Source organism: Protomyctophum parallelum (genome assembly GCF_964188405.1).
Source record: "Protomyctophum parallelum genome assembly, chromosome: 15".
Classification (NCBI taxonomy): Eukaryota; Metazoa; Chordata; class Actinopteri; order Myctophiformes; family Myctophidae; genus Protomyctophum; species Protomyctophum parallelum.
Window position 1 is genome coordinate 41,923,036 of NC_139710.1, and position 17,116 is coordinate 41,940,151.

Here is a 17,116-nt window from a genome sequence, read left to right on the forward strand (position 1 = left end):
CATGTTCGTATAAGACAAGTCCCTGTCACTGCCAGCCTCTACGGTTCGGCGGGTGTAGTGTGGCGGGTGTAGACAACCGTGTGTATTCTCTAATACATGTACTGGCAACATGTATTTGCCAGTCACTTATTGACATGAGGCGTTTTCACAAGGAAGGTTTGGAGGAACACGCCATCCCCTTTCTGTTCTGCTCCCAACAGGCACCCGACCGGACCAAACTCGCTAGTGCAGTGTCAGAGAACGCAGCTGGCTTCCGACCCGCAAACCATTGGCTATGTTTGCGGGTCACGGCCAACCTGGAGGCACTGTAGACTGCAGTGGAATCCAACCCGTCTCTTAGTTTGGCAGGAACTCCTTGCATCGCCTCTACAGTGCTCTTAGCCTCTTACGGTAGTATTGGTCACTAATTTGGTACTGGGCCTGGGTTGTTAGTCTGTAAGCTGAGACAGGAGGGCGAACATCGGTAGATGCTAGCATTGCAATAAACTGAGTTATGAAATCAGAAAAATGGCTAGTTCAACCTGGAAACCCTTGCACCATTAATACATTTGGCAGAATTACTGGAGAAAAAATCCATAAAAGTCTCAAGGTAGAATTTTTTGCCAGCTAATGGAGGCCTTCGGGTCAGTGCTTAGTCTCAAAGTATTTTGTGTTTATACCAAAATTTGCCACCTAAACCACATGAGTGGGCCTTGAGTATTGGGTTACTGCCGTTTGTGGGGGTAATGTGGATCTTTTTTTCCCATTTCAAAAGTGGCTTGTTGAAAGGGCCATCGGAAATGTCCGTTCCAGTGACTAATGTACACCAGATCAGTGTGTGGATGTCCCCTTTAACATGGAGACTCTATTACAATTAATCCAGTCATCATGGGACAGCGCACAGGAAGGGACTGTGACCACCGGCACCTACTGCATAAAAAAGGAACCTTTGGGTTTATTTATACGACGTTTGTCAAGGCATTTTTACACACCACTGATTGCTTAATATTTATAAAAAGACTAATATGACATCGCTAGAAACCTATCCCAATAAAATACACAAATTATAAAGGAAAGAAAGGTGTAAGCAGGGAATCCATTATACCACATTGTTGAAAAAGTGCTTTGGGAAACGGATTTAACAGATTTTGCTGTTTCAAGGACAAATCAAATGCAGAAAAGAAAGGAGAGAAAAAATATACACTGCAGAGAATACACAAACTGAGTGCGACAGTGGGAATACTATGAAGACAAAGTCTCAATTCAGCAACATCTGTACAGGTGGACAGTTCAGGCTAGAGCAACGTGTCCCATCGACAGACACTGGATGGGACTCCTGGTGGAGGAGCTGGAAGCCTCCTAACAAAGGCAGTCATTGTGCTTGATTCTACAGCCTCGGGGAACTCTGCAACGCTAGCCTGGAGGAAAGGGAGTGGAGAACTACACTGAGCAAGCAGTGCACGTGTGCTCGGGCCAGCGATGAGTTCCACTGATCCACTGGCCACCCACGTGTTGCTTTGAGTGTGTGTGTGTGTGTGTGTCAGATACATGAATGAAGATTAAGTGGAAAATAATAGCTTAATAGTGACAGTTAAGGAAGGTTCCCATGCCAATGATGCTAGACATTAATAAGGTAAAAGCAAGAAAGAGCTCAGTTTATGCTTTGATAGTTGACCTGAACTTGAGTTGAGTAAGGTAATCGTATAGTTTAAACAGGCACCCATGTTCCATCCTGTAATCCTATGAATTGACATAATGTCTATGGATAATCTAGTTTCACTAATTAGGAGCATGTGCCAGTTTACTGTCAAAAAAAGGAAATGATATGACATGTAGCAGGCTGGAGGCAATGGCACTGCAGCAGACACCCAGCTGCTTTAAGGAAGCCAACAGCGCCAGGTTGAGAAGGGCTAGCAGGACCAGAGTGGAGCCAGACAGACGTGGCCTTCCCGGGCTGTATGCAGTGTTGTGGGCCATCACTGGAAGATAATTACATTAGCACTGTGTGGACAGACAGGAGGCTAGGGATAAGGCACTCCTTCACAACACACTTTCTCCAATGTTTGACCCATCGTCTGCAGGAGCAACAACTCGTGTGCAGTAAGTATGTGTGTCTGTGTGTCCACGTGAAGCACTAACCTGTGCCCGAATGAGTGCCTCAAAGCTGGGCTGGAAGTAATCGATGCGACTGTGGTAGAACTTGGGCATCTCATCCAGCAGCTGCTTGTTTTTGGCCTCAAAGTCCTCCCTGACCGGTCTGAGCTCCTCTCTGGCCTGTTGGGGTGGAGGTGAAGGGTGGAAGGAGCACACCAATGTTCACCATCACTTGTGGTTTTACACAACATTCTCCCATATCAACAATCCAAATCATCCAGTTCTTCCTTTCTTTTTTTTATTGCAAAGACAAACAAACTACACGTTAGAAACATTTCAACAGTGTAGTTTCTTATAGTTCATTCGAAAAACAAAAACATTTGCCAAATTCCCATGGAAAGAGACAATCTGAGAAAAAGGCAGTAATCACGACCACAGTGAGGAGGAGTAGGTAATGTGGGCAGACTTGGCTGTGAGGACTCCAAGGCAGGAGATGTGTGTGTGTATGTGCGTGCATGCGTATTGGTGGGTAGTCATGTAAGCATGGAGCTAGGAATTATGGGACGCACCATGGATGCACGTGTAACCTAGAGCTAGTGTGTGGATATTTATTATTGCGGGAAGAAGTTGTTGTGGACAATAACACATTGTGAAGATTGCATCGTCCATCAATTAAGCGTCTTCTTTGGATCCCCCCCCCCTTCTTTTTCATATCCTGAAATGGCGCGCTGGTGTTTTGTCAGGATCGTTTCTTTAAGTGCAGAGAGATTCAAAGGGCAGGGATGTACGAGGCCTCTTCAGGCTTTGTTCCCCTGACAGTGCCTTTCTCAATGTGTGTGGGTGGCTCGCCATGTGAGGATGTGTTAGAACCCAGGCAATACTGCAGCACTATGTGTGAATGTGTGTGCCTGTAGTGGCTTCGGTGTGTGCACTGTGCAGGTGTGTGTGTTTATGTGTGTGTGTGCGCGCGCGCGTCCACAATTCTCAATTACGCGCCTGTGGATCCGCAGTGATGCCTTTTTTGAAAAGGCAATACTTGAGAGCCTGGTAGCTTGCGTGGGTGAGGGGAGCGCACATGTACAGTACAGTATGCATGTGCTCAACTATTTTTGTTCATATCCAGTCAGCATTTGTGTCTTGTTCACTTATTGCACTCTATTCAAAACACTAGAACTTGTAAAGAGCGCATGACCTCTTCTCTGTAGAGACAGAGGGAAGAGTTCAAGTGGATCAACACGTGCAGCGACACAAGACTTTAACCATTTGGCCACAATCTTTAACCTATTTTATTCATCAGAGTAAGAAAAATGTAACACACACACACACAGAGGATACAAATAAGGCTGATGTACCTGATGAAGTTTGACCATTATAGGTCCAGTCTTTTCTTTTTCTTCGTATTTCTCCACCTTGGACTGTAAACGTTTGTAGTCTTGCAGTGCCTGCTCTCGCCGTTTCACAGCCATGTTGAGGCTGGGGAAGACTCCGCTGTACCTAAGACAGACGAGCACAAACAAACTCAGGCACCTGCACATGTCTGACAACTCAGAGAAAAACAATAGTGCACAGCACTGCACACTGTATACACACACACACACACACACAAAAGAAGAAAAAAAAAATACACCAGAGACTTTTTGGGAAGCATTGCAGTTAATGAGATCCTGAACCAAAGTGTTATTCCATCTATAAAACTTTAGGACACATTCTGTATGTATCAAAGCCTAGCTTAATAAGCATCGGTATCAATTACTAAAATTCCTTATTGCAGATGCAGTTTCAAACCCCAGGGGACAGCATTGCATTAAGCTGCTTCTAATCTATTATCTAATTACTGTAGTGCAAAATGGCATGAAACAATTCATTTAGCGACAATTATTATATTCCAAATGAAAATACAGTCTTTCTATGAGAATCCTCAGTCTTCGGCACTAAAAATAGGAAAACACTCATCTGTAACTTAGCAACAGGAGTCCGAGTTTCATCCTGGGACTTGTTGCACTGGTTTTAAAGGCAAACTAGCAATATACTGTATAGAGTGTAGAGAAATGGAATAACTCGACCTCTGTGAAAACATCTATGATCCCAAATAAATTATAAATTAATAAATATTCATCACTCATTTAGCCTCCTCTAAGCTAGAATATATTCTGAGATATTATAGCCCGATTCATACTTAGCTGTGTGCATGTGTCGAGCACCACCACCAACAATAGCAATCTACAACCATGATGTGTCGTGTGCACAGCACGCAACCACGTGTAAATCGGGCACACAATATCTGGGGCGCAATAGTAATTGACTGGATTGTGACACTACTCTAAATTAAAAAAATGCAACAATTGCATTAAATGATAATTTAATGTTAATGTTGATATGCAAGTATGATGAAAATTGAATGCCTACAGAAAAACATAGGCCGAATAAACAGACAAATAATGCAAGGTGAGTAATGTGACGGCAGCATAAATGGGAACCCCTGCAGACCAGGAGTGTCATTTCTGAGAACATTCATCCAGTACGTAACAAATCATTTCATCACCTCTTAATTGCACAACAATTGTAGTGCTTTGTGTAAAAGTAGGCCACAGGATCGTTCACACAGGTGTCTGTTGTTAAACGTGAAATGAAAGAGGACTTACACACTTTTCTCTCGCACCAGTGACTCATTTAGACTATTTCATCACTTGTGTAGGCACACTATACAACCACCCAGTTTATTACGTCTCCTTCCACCCAAAGAACTATTAACGGGCTCAGTGTGGGGGCACGATTTACTTTCCTCGCTGAGCCAGCCCTGGCCATTCTCAACACAACAGGTGAGGGGGAATCCACTCAATCCAGTCCACTGAGGGATCTGTAGAGTGGTTGTGAAATCCAAGAGTAGTCCAAGCAGTCAAGCACTGTCTGCCTGTGTGACTAACCAGAGGGTGGAGGGGGCAGGACAGTGCGCTAGAGGGTGCAGGGGGGTGGGGGGCTCCAAGTGACGTGGGCTGAGACTCCGCCTCTGGCAGACAAGCAGGGATTGTTCCCGACAGGAAGTAACACAGTTGTAGAGTAGGGAGTGGTATTGTATCACTAGTGTGACATCACAGAGCCAAGCCCCACAGCCCACACGCTCTCGCTATTTATAAAATACCACTTTGGCCCAGTTTATGGCAGGGGTGGATGCTGTTCCTCTGGTCTTACTATCTGGTCTACAGTCTTAGCGTACACATACTTGGGAAGTGCCAAGGGATTATGTAACTGCCCTCTAGGCATGTGCGCGCTCCGGCACGATTCATTTGGCCGATGACAACTCACAGCTCACCAACTTTAAAGTGACACAAAGCCTGGCCACATTCTCATTGAGCCGCGGCTTCACACCTCACTTCACACCCCCTTTGAGTCACCTTGTGAGCTACCGTGACACGTTGCTGCTCTCTGCAACTCTTAGAAAAGCATGATGATGTCATTATAATAATACACATTATTTGTATAGCACTTTTCAAAACAAGGTTACAAAGTGATTACTGGTTATAAGTAATGGCCCACGTAGCCTCAGGTTGAGTTTCTCAATATTGTGGAAATAGTCGAGGCAACAGCGATGGCAATGGCATGAGGACTCTGTCAGGTGCAGAGGACTGTTGTTAACATGTGATCACCAGTCTCTATTTTATTGTATGTTTTTGCATGGTTCTTAATGTCTTGTCTTGACTACAGGCAAGCATTACAAATTAAATGAAAAGGTTTCAGTACTGCCAATATGCCAATGGTAATCAACTGCAGAAACCAAAACTGTAATAAGAAATTATCTACACATTGCTTGTGCATCATTGCTACAGCATGGAGTCTTTTCGGGAAGTCTCCATGAGGTGTCTCAACTCTCTCAGACCAGTGGAAGTCAATATGACTCAGCTCTGTCAGCACAATGTGTGACAGTAGTCCTGTTTTAAAGGTCACCGTTTGCACTGTGTAATGATAGTTTGGTGTAAAACTGGACAGGAGGCGTACATTTCCCTCGATATCCCTTGGCCATGGCTCGGCCACTACCGGTCAGCCGGATAGGTCTGCATTTGTGGTCGGTTCTGGTCAGGCCGAAGTCTTGTGCTAGGGCTGAAGGCTGCACAGGGCCAAGGGCACACCGCTGTCCATACGATAGATCAGGGTGTGGTAAAAAAGGCTGGATGGAAATAGCATCTGGACCGGAGAACGTGTTTATGAGCAGCTGCCAATCCACAGACGGGCCGGCCTGACCCGGCAGCCAAGCCCTAGTCTAGGCCAGACACCCTCAGTCTGGAAGGTTGACCGCCCCACTTTGTCACTATCACATAATTTATGACCAAGAAAAAACAAAACAAAAATACACTGCATACTACAAACACACATACCCACCTACAATGTGTCTGTCAATGGTCTCAGATGAGGACCCATTGAATAGGACAGTGGTTTCAACCACTGGTCCGGGGACCACCAGTGGTCCTTGAGAGGGTTCCAGGTGGTCCCCTGCTACCGATCTGTAACCATGAAACCAAATCCATTTGGTTTCATCTTACGCTCTCAAGAGTTAAATTAATGTTAAACATCTGCATTACTTAATTTACAAGAAGTCTACACAACTAGAGAATGTAGAAGAATTGTTATTTTGATCAACGCTTGCCTGTTGCGTCTCCTTATGGTACCAACATCAATACAGTGTGTAATTGTGGACAAAATCATATTAAACAACAAAATATTCTTTTGTTTTGGGCCTGAGTGGCTAAATCTCATCAAATGAGTCTTGAGTCTGCGGCTCAAATGCTGAATAAAATGGGCCTTGATATGAAAAGGCCAATGTGATATGAATGGGACAATGTTACTTTATGATGTAAGTTTGCAAGTGTGTAACAATATGAGTACGCAAAATGTAATTAAATAAATACAAAGGATTGCCATCTGTGAAAGTGGTTCGATAGCAGAGGACCAATGGAGCCTGCGTTTGTGAAGTTCGTGCAAAGCAGAGCCCTCTTTGTGTCAACAAAAGAAAGTTTTGCTCTGCCATAACTTGCCTTGTGCTCCGTTGTGCATTGTCTCCGTTTGATCGAAAGTGAGAAGACTCATGCAAGCAGGATACATGATATCCCAGATAAGCGTGGTAAAAAAAGGGACTGGCTACTTGCCATCATGTCACTATATACTGTACAATTGGAGAGTGGAATGAAAAAATAACCCCCCAAAAAGAAAAATAGAAAGTTATTAAATTAAAAACTACAATCAAATGTTACAGATATGTCAAATGAATGAGGTGGATCCCTGGGCAGACCTACTCCAGGGACAGATACTTCCTGTGATTGATAGGGGTGGTGCTGCCTCGTCCAGTCATTGCTCAACCCAGGGCAGAGGTCTCAAAACAGGCCTGCCTTCTGTCTCACCCAGAAGAGCAACGGAGCAGAAAGGGTTAGGTTAGGAGGCCCAGATAACACAAATGCCTCTTGCCCACGCACTCCCCCTCCCTTCACATAAACACAGTGATGTCACTGAGTATGACCTCGCTGAGTGGATACAGAATACACGGTTGGGACTGGGAGTAAGGGAGACGGAGAGATAGAGGAACAGAGATGGAAAAACAATAGAGAGAAAAAAAGGTAGAGGAGAGACAGACGGGAAGAACGAGAGGTAAAGGGATAGAAATACAGGCAGACAAGAATGATAGAGAATCTACTCCTTTCTTGAGTTCATTTATTTAACAATATTTACTATGTATTACTAGCACATTGATCACCAAAGGTGTTGATTAGCCTGCGAACCAGGCTAATTCAAGGCTCTCCATTAACATTAACATATTCCTTTTCAACATTCTATTTAAAATCATCCAAAATCACCCAAAAGAGTGTTTTGACAAAGACTAAACAATGAGAAAAATTAATTAGTGGTGGACTAATGGAATCCTAATGGAAGTGCTAATGTATAGTGGCTTTCATAGATCAGTTTTCCATAGAAAACACAGTGATTGTACTAATAGTGTTTTTAATGAAGGGGGAAAGTAAATGAAGAGGGTGGTTTACCGTGGCTTTCAAAGTAGTCTATGTACTTACTTCCTCCTGCCTAACTTCATGGCCTAAAAATCCATCCTGTTAAGATAATACCCCCACCCCCCACAATCTGTTTGTCGAATGTGGTCTCTTTCAGTGTGTGTGTGTGTGTGTGTGTGTGTGTGTGTACTATCCAGAGACAGTCGTGCTCTCCAACCAATGCATGGCCCAAGACCCAGGAAGCTGGGACTTTTGCCATATTCAGAGCCTGCCCACACGTCCGCCTGCCGCCCACCAGGAAGAGGAAATTAGAACCATTCCATCCTGTCACTGCTCCACCATCAAGAGCGCACAAGCAGAAACAAAGCACATGCAGACGCTGTCTAAAAACTATTTATGTCTTACAGAGGAGTTTCTGTACAAATATGTGTTTTGGTGAGACAGATCACTCTTAAAAAAAGGGGAAATAAATCAAGACACCGGCAACGTCGTAGGGGAAAGTTTAGTGCAAACTTGTGCAGCAAACACATGCATGCAGTGCACCCCTCATACTTTGTGTACACATTAAATCTGTCATACACGCCCCCGTCCAAAAAAGAGCCTCCGGGGAGGAGCCGCAAGGAGGAAGCGGAACCTTAACAAGCATTCGGAAGACGGGTGGGATCATTGCTCCCTGCCTGGCCACTCCCTCCACAGCTACCTCTGTGTGTGTGTGTGTGTGTGTGTGTGTGTGTGTGTGTGTGTGTGTGTGTGTGTGTGTGTGTGTGTGTGTGTCTGGAATCAGTGAGGGAGGGAGACAAGGGTTAGGCTTCAGGAATGGAATAGCACTCACTGCATGCCCAGATGGGGGCGAGTGTAGGGACAGAGAACCAAATAAAACTTTCTTCCAGACACACTACACACCACAGCAGCACCATTTATTCACTGGCTTAGGTCCTCATTTGAAATTCTCTATATGCGCTTTGCTTAGCTGACCTGAATAAAATCGTATTTGCAAATAATTCTATACCTGTTTGAACCCATTCAGGAATGCAAAAAATCACTGAAATGCGTCAGAAAGTTCAGACAATCACAATCTCACTGAAATGCGTCAGAAAAGTTCAGACAATCACAATCTTTATACTTGTATCTCTAATGTCAAAAGTGTCCTGATCAGGTGAGGGATTTCATTCTCAGACGCACAACATTATCAACTAATTCAACTAACTCTCCAATTGAGAGAGTGCCGACAATGGGTTTTACAAGAGGGTTTATAAGTATTCTGTATGGCATGTTAAGATCCAAAACAACTGTTGACACACAAGATGCTAAGAGGAAATGGGAGAGTGATCTTGAGGTTGAAATTTCAGATGAGGTTTGGTGTGAAATATTTGAAAATGCCAAAAAACTTTCTGTGTGTAATAGAGCTTAGTCGATTCAGAACCATAGTCGATTCAAGAACCATACACCGATTACAGATCTCACCTAGCCTTCGCCATAAAATTAATCCTACTCTATCTCCTCTCTGTCTTAAGTGTAAAACTGAAGAGGGAAATTATATTCACTGTATATGGTCATGTCATAAGATTAAACGATACTGGTTGGGTATCGTGCAGCAGTTGAATGAGATCTTTAATATGGAGATTGAACCCGACCCTATGCGTTTGATTCTTGGGCTGCCTGATGACAAGATTGTTAACAAGTTCCATACACGTCTGTTTAATCTATTAATTTATGCTGCTAGGAAAAATATTCTGTCTGTCTTGGATTAATGAGAAACCACCAACTAAAAAAAGATTGGCACAAAATAATCATGCAGTGCATGCCGTTGGAATTCCTAACCTGCCTGCTAGGCTCCACCACAGATACCTTCTATAAAATACTAGAATTTCGCGGCCGCTTCGTGGCCGCTCATCCCAGAGTTACGTTGCCGCGCACTATGGGAAGAAGGAAAGTGCGGGAGTTGACTCCACATGTAGTAACGGATGGGTTATTAGTTATTATTATGTGTCCTTATTAGTGTAGTGTAGTGTAGTCAACACGTTATGGCTCATACACACTGCCCGGTATTTGCTCCGATTATGCTGTCGGGGGGGCATTTTTGGCGCTGGCCGACAAAACCCCTGATCTGACTTTAAGCGGTGCCCAAAAGTTACAGTATAGATCACAAAGGCTTTGCAGGTAGAGCACATGACATGGCCCTAAAAATATATATAATTTTAATATAAAAAACTATTTTTGCATCTGCCGCTTGAGATGACCTGAGATGACTTGATTGATTGACATAAAAAAGGGCCTGTCAGCTCAAACAAACAATGCAATAGTTGTTGTTGCGTACAATCATCAGTAGCAAAGTCAAATACCAAAAATAAAAACCCTACCATTTACATTTCCCCCCCTCTATTTCCCATTCCATGTACGTTTGTCTTATAGTTTCTCTGGCCTCTGTACTACTGCCACCTACCGTCCATTCATTGTATTACACAGTGGGTGAAAAAAACACACCCCTTAAGACTAACCGTTTCAGTTCATACGACGCCTGAGGCCTTCATAAGGATCCCGAAATATTAGTGCCTACGACGTCTGTGGACGTCCTAGCGACGCCCCAGTGACGCGGGGCGAGATAAGAATATTCAGAATTTTTCCCTTTTTTTTGGCCTTTCGCTTTTCGTTTTCCGTATGCTAACGCTCAGTGCAATTATTAGCTTGTCATTGACTCCCATGTTAGCGCAGCGGAAAGAATGTCTCGCATCTCCTAATCCAAGGCGCTCTCCGTGGTGATGAATGGATCGATATGCTGGCGCTTCATTTCTGCTCCTCATCCGTCTCTCCCGCAAAATATGAACGTTTTTTGGAGCGTAAAAAATTTTATTAAGATGATCGGGGATGTGAGGTCTCTTTGTAAAGTCAACTTTTTTAGGAAAGTGTTTCCGTTTCATGGCTTTCAGAGTAAAAGCGATCAGACAACTCTGGCACCCCGGAGCTTCTATTTTGATGCACTTCCGGCACTGATTGTGTTTAAGACTAAACCCGACCAATCAGAGGTGTGGCTTCCAGAGGTACCTTTGACATGACATTTTGTGTGTGTGTGTGTGTGTGTGTGTGTGTGTGTGTGTGTGTGTGTGTGTGTGTGTGTGTGTGTGTGTGTGTGTATGTGTTTCGATGTGCAGGGCGTTGCTGAAAATGAGCACCTGTGCTCAGATACTTCCCTGGGTAAAGAAAAAAAAAGAAAAAAAAAAGAAAAAAAAGAAAGGTACCTTTCAAAACCTATAGAAGTCAGCCTGGTACAGACGAAGGGGACACCACTGTATGTAGCCTCAATTACATTTTGTAACTATTTTCTGCAATGGGATGATAGTTTTATTTGGTGGGTATATGAGCTGGTTGTTTATTGGTAGCCTATATTAGCCCAATATTGGCGTTATGCATTTCACTTGAATAATGTTGTGTGCGCACGTGCGCGTGTGGAGAAAGACAGTTATTTAATGAAAGTGAAGATTATAACGTCCTGTATTGGTAGCCTATATTAGCCCAATATTGGCGTTATGCATTTCACTTGAATAATGTTGTGTGTGCACGTGCGCGTGCGGAGAAAGACAGTTATTTAATGAAACTCAAGATTATAACGTCCTGTCTCGCTCCCGCGGCGCCGTGCGTGTATAGCCTGTGTGTGTGTGTGGGCCACTGGGGCGTGGCGAGAGAGAGAGAGATTGTGGCTTCCAGGCGTGCGTGTGTGTGTGTGTGCAAGCCAGGCGTGCGTGTGCAGGCGTGTGTACTCGGCAGTTGGCTGGCAGGCGAAAATAGCCAAAGCGTTCCGTGTAATCGTAATATGTAGGCACAAACAAACTACAGACAAAGTACAATGTTGATGGAACTAAGAGATTCGCTGAGAGAGCGATATTTTAAATACAGAGATTTAGAAGGAATAAGCAAAATCGTGAGGCTACAATTCCTCTCCCCTTCCTCGTTTCTCTTCTCCTGCGGGAGATCAGAATGAGATTCTGAGAGCTAGTGTGGGCCTATTAGAAGACAGGGCAGTGTTGCCAGGTTTGCGAATTGTAAGCGAGTCGTAGTGTGTGTTGAATGGCATTTGAATGGCATTTGTGGGCTTGTGAATGAATTTTCTCACATGTAATTTGTGCTCACTTGCATAGACCTGGCGAATTTAGCGTGGTGAAAGGGCAACAGTGTTCCGGGGGTGTGGGTGCTTCGGGCGATAATGTTTGTAGTAAACAAATGCATTGCTAGCTAGCCAAACGATCTACAAGCCACAGCACGTCACTTTGCGCTGAGTTTGTTTGTGTTTTAAAATTTGTATTAAAAAGGTTTTGAAATGTTTTAAATGTAGGAAAAGAAAATGGTATTTTTATTCTAGTCAAGATCCATAAAAACTGGTCCGTGACCCACAAATGGGACCTGACCCACTGTTTGGGAAACAGTGGCCTAGACTGGTTAAGTGGTTAAATTAGACAATATACAGTAGCCACATCCATCCAATCTGTGATTAATAGAAATTAAGATTTGACACCTACTTTTTCAGGGGATCAATAACGGTCTTCTGAATCTGGTTGACCTGAAAATAAACAAAACAGAAGTTCAGCAATATATACAAATAGAAAATACAGCAGAGACAACTGTTGTCTTCATCAATCAACATCACTGGCTTTGTGGATTCAAATTGTCAAATTGAGTTAAATCAAGATGTAAGTTGAACAGAGTAGCTTCTACAACACTCACTCATTAGCAGCAAGATACAGCTGTCGTTCAAACAATCAACAATTGTGTATATTTCAAAACACTGCACTCAAGACAGAAGGGGGGGGGGGGGGGGTCTATCAAATAAACTTTCATGACGTTGACTCTTTTATTGTACACAAGCCCCGCGGAGAAACCCTTGAATATTCATCGAGCTCAAGATACAAAAGCATAGGTGTCAAGGGACGGACATGAACGCAAAGCCCCACTGATTTCAAATCCTGTGGAGGGTGGGCTGCTTTACAAGATGAAAATTCTTTGCAAACAAACATTTTAACAATAACAGTTTATATTTTCCAGCATTCTCCTTCTGGTTGCGAGAGCCGACAGGGAAGGGAAAGGAGGTGGTGTGTGTGTGTCTGTGTCTGTGTCGGGGGGGGGGGTCTTTGTTAAATGGAAGTAAATGAACATCCCATCTCGAGGCCTCCAGCCCCAGCATGAAGTCTCATAGACAGAAGTTGACGCACATTTAATAAAGTTTCCAGTGTCATTTACAATGCAGATTTAAACAGACTTCAACAGCACTACATTTGATAAGAATGCCAAGTTGGCCTGGCAAACAAGTAAAAGCATCAAGTCATGAAATGACAGCTGCATGGCAACAGTGAACTGCTCCGCTAATCCTACTGTATGTTCACTCGTTATTGAGAGGGTAGTCAATCACTCACGGCATGACACGAAAAGAAGGATCGCAGCTGTGCTTTGTAAATGCCCTGACCATCTCCGAGAACACATCACTCAATGTTTCACACAGGCAGATTTCCAAGTAGAAAATGGATGATTGTGGTTTGAGGGAAAATAGAGAACCAATAACAAATAAGTTCATGGGAATTCACATTTTCTGTGTTTTACATATTCACACCATCCCTCTCCCTCCATGGATTTGAGCTGTGCTGTTGCTTCTAAGGTGAGAGCATGCAGTGAGCAAGGAGAACAACAGCGGCAGATTTGCTTAAGCATGCTGGTGGCCTCTACCCTCTGCCCCTTCCCACAGAGAGGAGGGGCAGAGCTATTCCTTGGAGGCCTGTGCAGAGCCTGAGGCCAGCGCTCAAGCAGTAGTCTCCATCAGTGAGTCACGGGGCATAGGCCATCCCGGCACACAGGCCTCCCAAAAATACACGCAGATCGCAGAGGAAATCAATACCCCTCCAAACGGCGCATCCTTTGCCGCCATCCATGCTGGGGCTCGGCTTCGGCAGCAGTGTGCCGGCGGGGCTGTGCACCCTCCTCAGCCCCAGAAATAAACACGCAGACCTGGGCCACTGCTGCCTTCATTATCACTGCACGTTTTATCTGCTAGCTCTCTCACTCGCAGGCCCCGCGGCAGAAAATCTCGTCTCAGCACCAAGGAGAGCAAAAGGGTGGATGCTTTTGTGTCTGTTTTGCTTGAGCAATGGAGTTTGTTGGGTTGGTGCCGTCAGAATCAACAGTCAGCTTGAAGGGAGAGCTGGTGTTGTGGTGAGCTGTGCTGGGCTTTAAGAGCCTTACCAAACCTGAGGTGATATTCCATAGATATTGTGCCGACTAGGAAGAGTGTCCGCAATCATTGTTTTGCCCACAGTTTGCTTTCAGCCACTTTTAGCACTTTTAGCATGCGAACTCATGAAGCCCGGCAGAAGCCCATAAAAACCAACCAAGAAGTGAGTCTACTGGGATCCAAACTGTCTGACACCTCTGATAGTGATCCAGGACAGTGATGCAAAAAACATTTGAAAGGGTATGTACCTGCAGTTTCATGGGGTGGACAATCACTGCTCAACTCTTTCAACTGTAGTTTCAATTGAAAATACCTTTATTTATTTTTATTTTGCAAATGTGTAGAATTTGTATCATAACCCTATGAGTGTGAAGTGATGCATGTCCACAAGATGACGTTCAGTTGTGACATCACAATAGAACACACTGATCATCTTTATTCTAGGCTGGATCACTCTCTAGCACACATCCCAAGCACAGAGATGTGCGGGGAAATTACACTTTACAGAGCCAACCAACGCCTACTCTTCTACTCACTGTGCAGACAACCTACACCTTTTGTTACTGACCTAGAGACCGCCAGAAATATAAAAATAAAACACCACGGGGCTGGGCCGGCCTAGCGGTCCGGGCACGTAGGTTGATAATCCTGACAGCGTGTCGCGGATTCGACTCCCGATCCCAACGACCTTTGTTGCGTGTCACCCCCCCCCCCCCCCCCCCCCATCTCTCTCAGTATTTCCTGTCAACCTACTTTCAATCTATCAATAAAGGCACAAAAACACCCTAAAAAAATATTATAATAATAATAATAATACAACACCACGTTGAAATATCCAGTTATTGAGGCTGATAAGAGATGACTGTGCAAGCCCAGGTTCAGCCTGGCACTGGAGGTCCTGGTGTTAATTTTCAGGCCTGTTGAGAACTCTAACGTCCGTGCACTAACTGCACTTATGCTTACTTGCCTGGTGGGTTTCAAGCGTAATGTAGGTAAACAACAAGAGTGCAATGCTTCAGGTTTTGCCTATACATAAGATTATTAACGTGCTCCTCAACATAGTCAGCAAAACATGGCGGATAACATTGGTTAAGAACTTCCTTGCATTAAAAAAATAAATAAAAAATCTGCAAGATACAGTACAAATCTGAAGAATGGAGAAGTAATTTCATCTTGAGAGCAGTCAAAATGGCAGGAGTGTTCTTCTTGGCAGTCAACCAAGCCAAGTCTTGGAATGGACCCATCCCCGGGTCACCAACCCACAAGCACAGGCCAGCCTGCATTCTACTTTGTCTAGTCACTCAAAATGGCTCCTGTAAAATTTGATGAGATGTGAGCACAACCAGTTTGAATGAACACTGTTACTGCGGCCAAAGCGGAATGCAGAGGAGACTAAATGTTAGCTCTTTTATTCTTGATGGTGAGAGACCAGAAAATGCAGGAGAGAGTGGGGATAACATACCGCAAAGTGCCTTGGATCAGATTAGAAACCGGGACAGGTGCAGCAAAGACAGAGCTTATTTAGGCTGTATGCACTGTTCACAGGTGAGTCCCGTACTACAGACACTATTTTTTTATATTCAAAATGCATTTACTTGGGATTGGCATTTACTACTTTATATCAAATGTACTGTTTATATACTTACATCTAACATATAATTAAGGGAATGTCTGTCTTTCCCCGCTCCTCCTGGCTTGCCCAGTTGATCTGAATTTGCACACAGACATACATTGACCATTCCATAATTTGCTTCAACTAAACAAATTTAACGCTGTTTATTAAATGTATTAGTTAATTCGTTTTCCCCATTGACTTATAATGGGAAGATCGAAGACTCCATTTAAGTCTTTTTTACTTGGAGACCGCAAGCGCTATATTTACAAAACTTGGAGGCTCATAATAATTACGAAAATGTATTGAAAAAAAAAAGAAATATATACATCAGTAGACCTCATGGTTGCGCTATAACAGCCCATGTTTGCCCTATAACTTGAATCCTAAGTCGTAAAATCACAGTTTTTGCTCTTCCACCTATAGACTTTTTCCTTATAACCTATCCGATTAAAACACCACAGGCAGAAATTTGATAGTCCGTATCGTTCGGCCGTAATCGGCTTCCAAAGTTAGTAGGAGGGGCCTATTTTACAAAAAATGCCGCAAATCACAAACGGAATGTCAAATCCACCCCAAATTTTAATTTAATTCCATCCATAGGGGGCACGGCAAATGCAAAAAAATAAACCTTTCTTGGAAAAACATGATTTTTGGGGCATAAATCCCCTTACAAGGGTGACTTCACATTGTAATTGGCTGGCAAAATCTGCGGGAGGGGGCTATATTTACGAAGGCGTCTGTGCGATCGAGGCAACCACACTTGCTCCAGAATTGCACCTTTCCTGTACTACTAGTCGAGACCACACTGATTACACCTCAAAATACATACATCAATAATATGATCTATAAAAATGGCATGACACTGTACATAATTGTGGTGTTAATATATATTATTATAGGCCTCTGCTATATTACAAATACCAAAAGAATATTTTACGTAACACAATATTGTGCACAAAACAGCGGAGAAATGAGTCAAGAATGGATAGAAGGTCAGTCCATGCATGGCTTGTTGTGATCCCCAGATGTGTTTTTTATTTTGCCTTTGAAAGCCCAACCTTCCATAGTGTAGCTACAGCTAGTGCCTTGAGTGTAATGACACTTTGATTTACCTTACAAGTACCAAGAATCGTTTTAATCACATACTGAATTAAACCAAAAATACACCAGTGTTCAAGGTTATTAAAACAAATTAAATAGGGGCGCTCACTGGCCAAGCGGTCCAGG

The 17,116-nt window shown here is 43.7% G+C and overlaps 1 protein-coding gene across 1 annotated transcript in view; it reads right to left on the reverse strand.

Annotated features, from left to right (window-relative positions):
- The window catches only part of bin3 (bridging integrator 3), a 45,283-nt gene that overhangs the window by 2,166 nt on the left and 26,001 nt on the right, over positions 1–17,116 (reverse strand). Inside the window, exons 6-8 of the mRNA XM_083784154.1 lie at positions 12,575–12,615; positions 3,426–3,567; positions 2,119–2,253 (exon numbers count right to left, since the gene is read on the reverse strand). Of these exons, the coding sequence (XP_083640280.1) occupies positions 2,119–2,253; positions 3,426–3,567; positions 12,575–12,615 (318 nt within the window). The remainder of the gene's footprint in view (positions 1–2,118; positions 2,254–3,425; positions 3,568–12,574; positions 12,616–17,116) is intronic.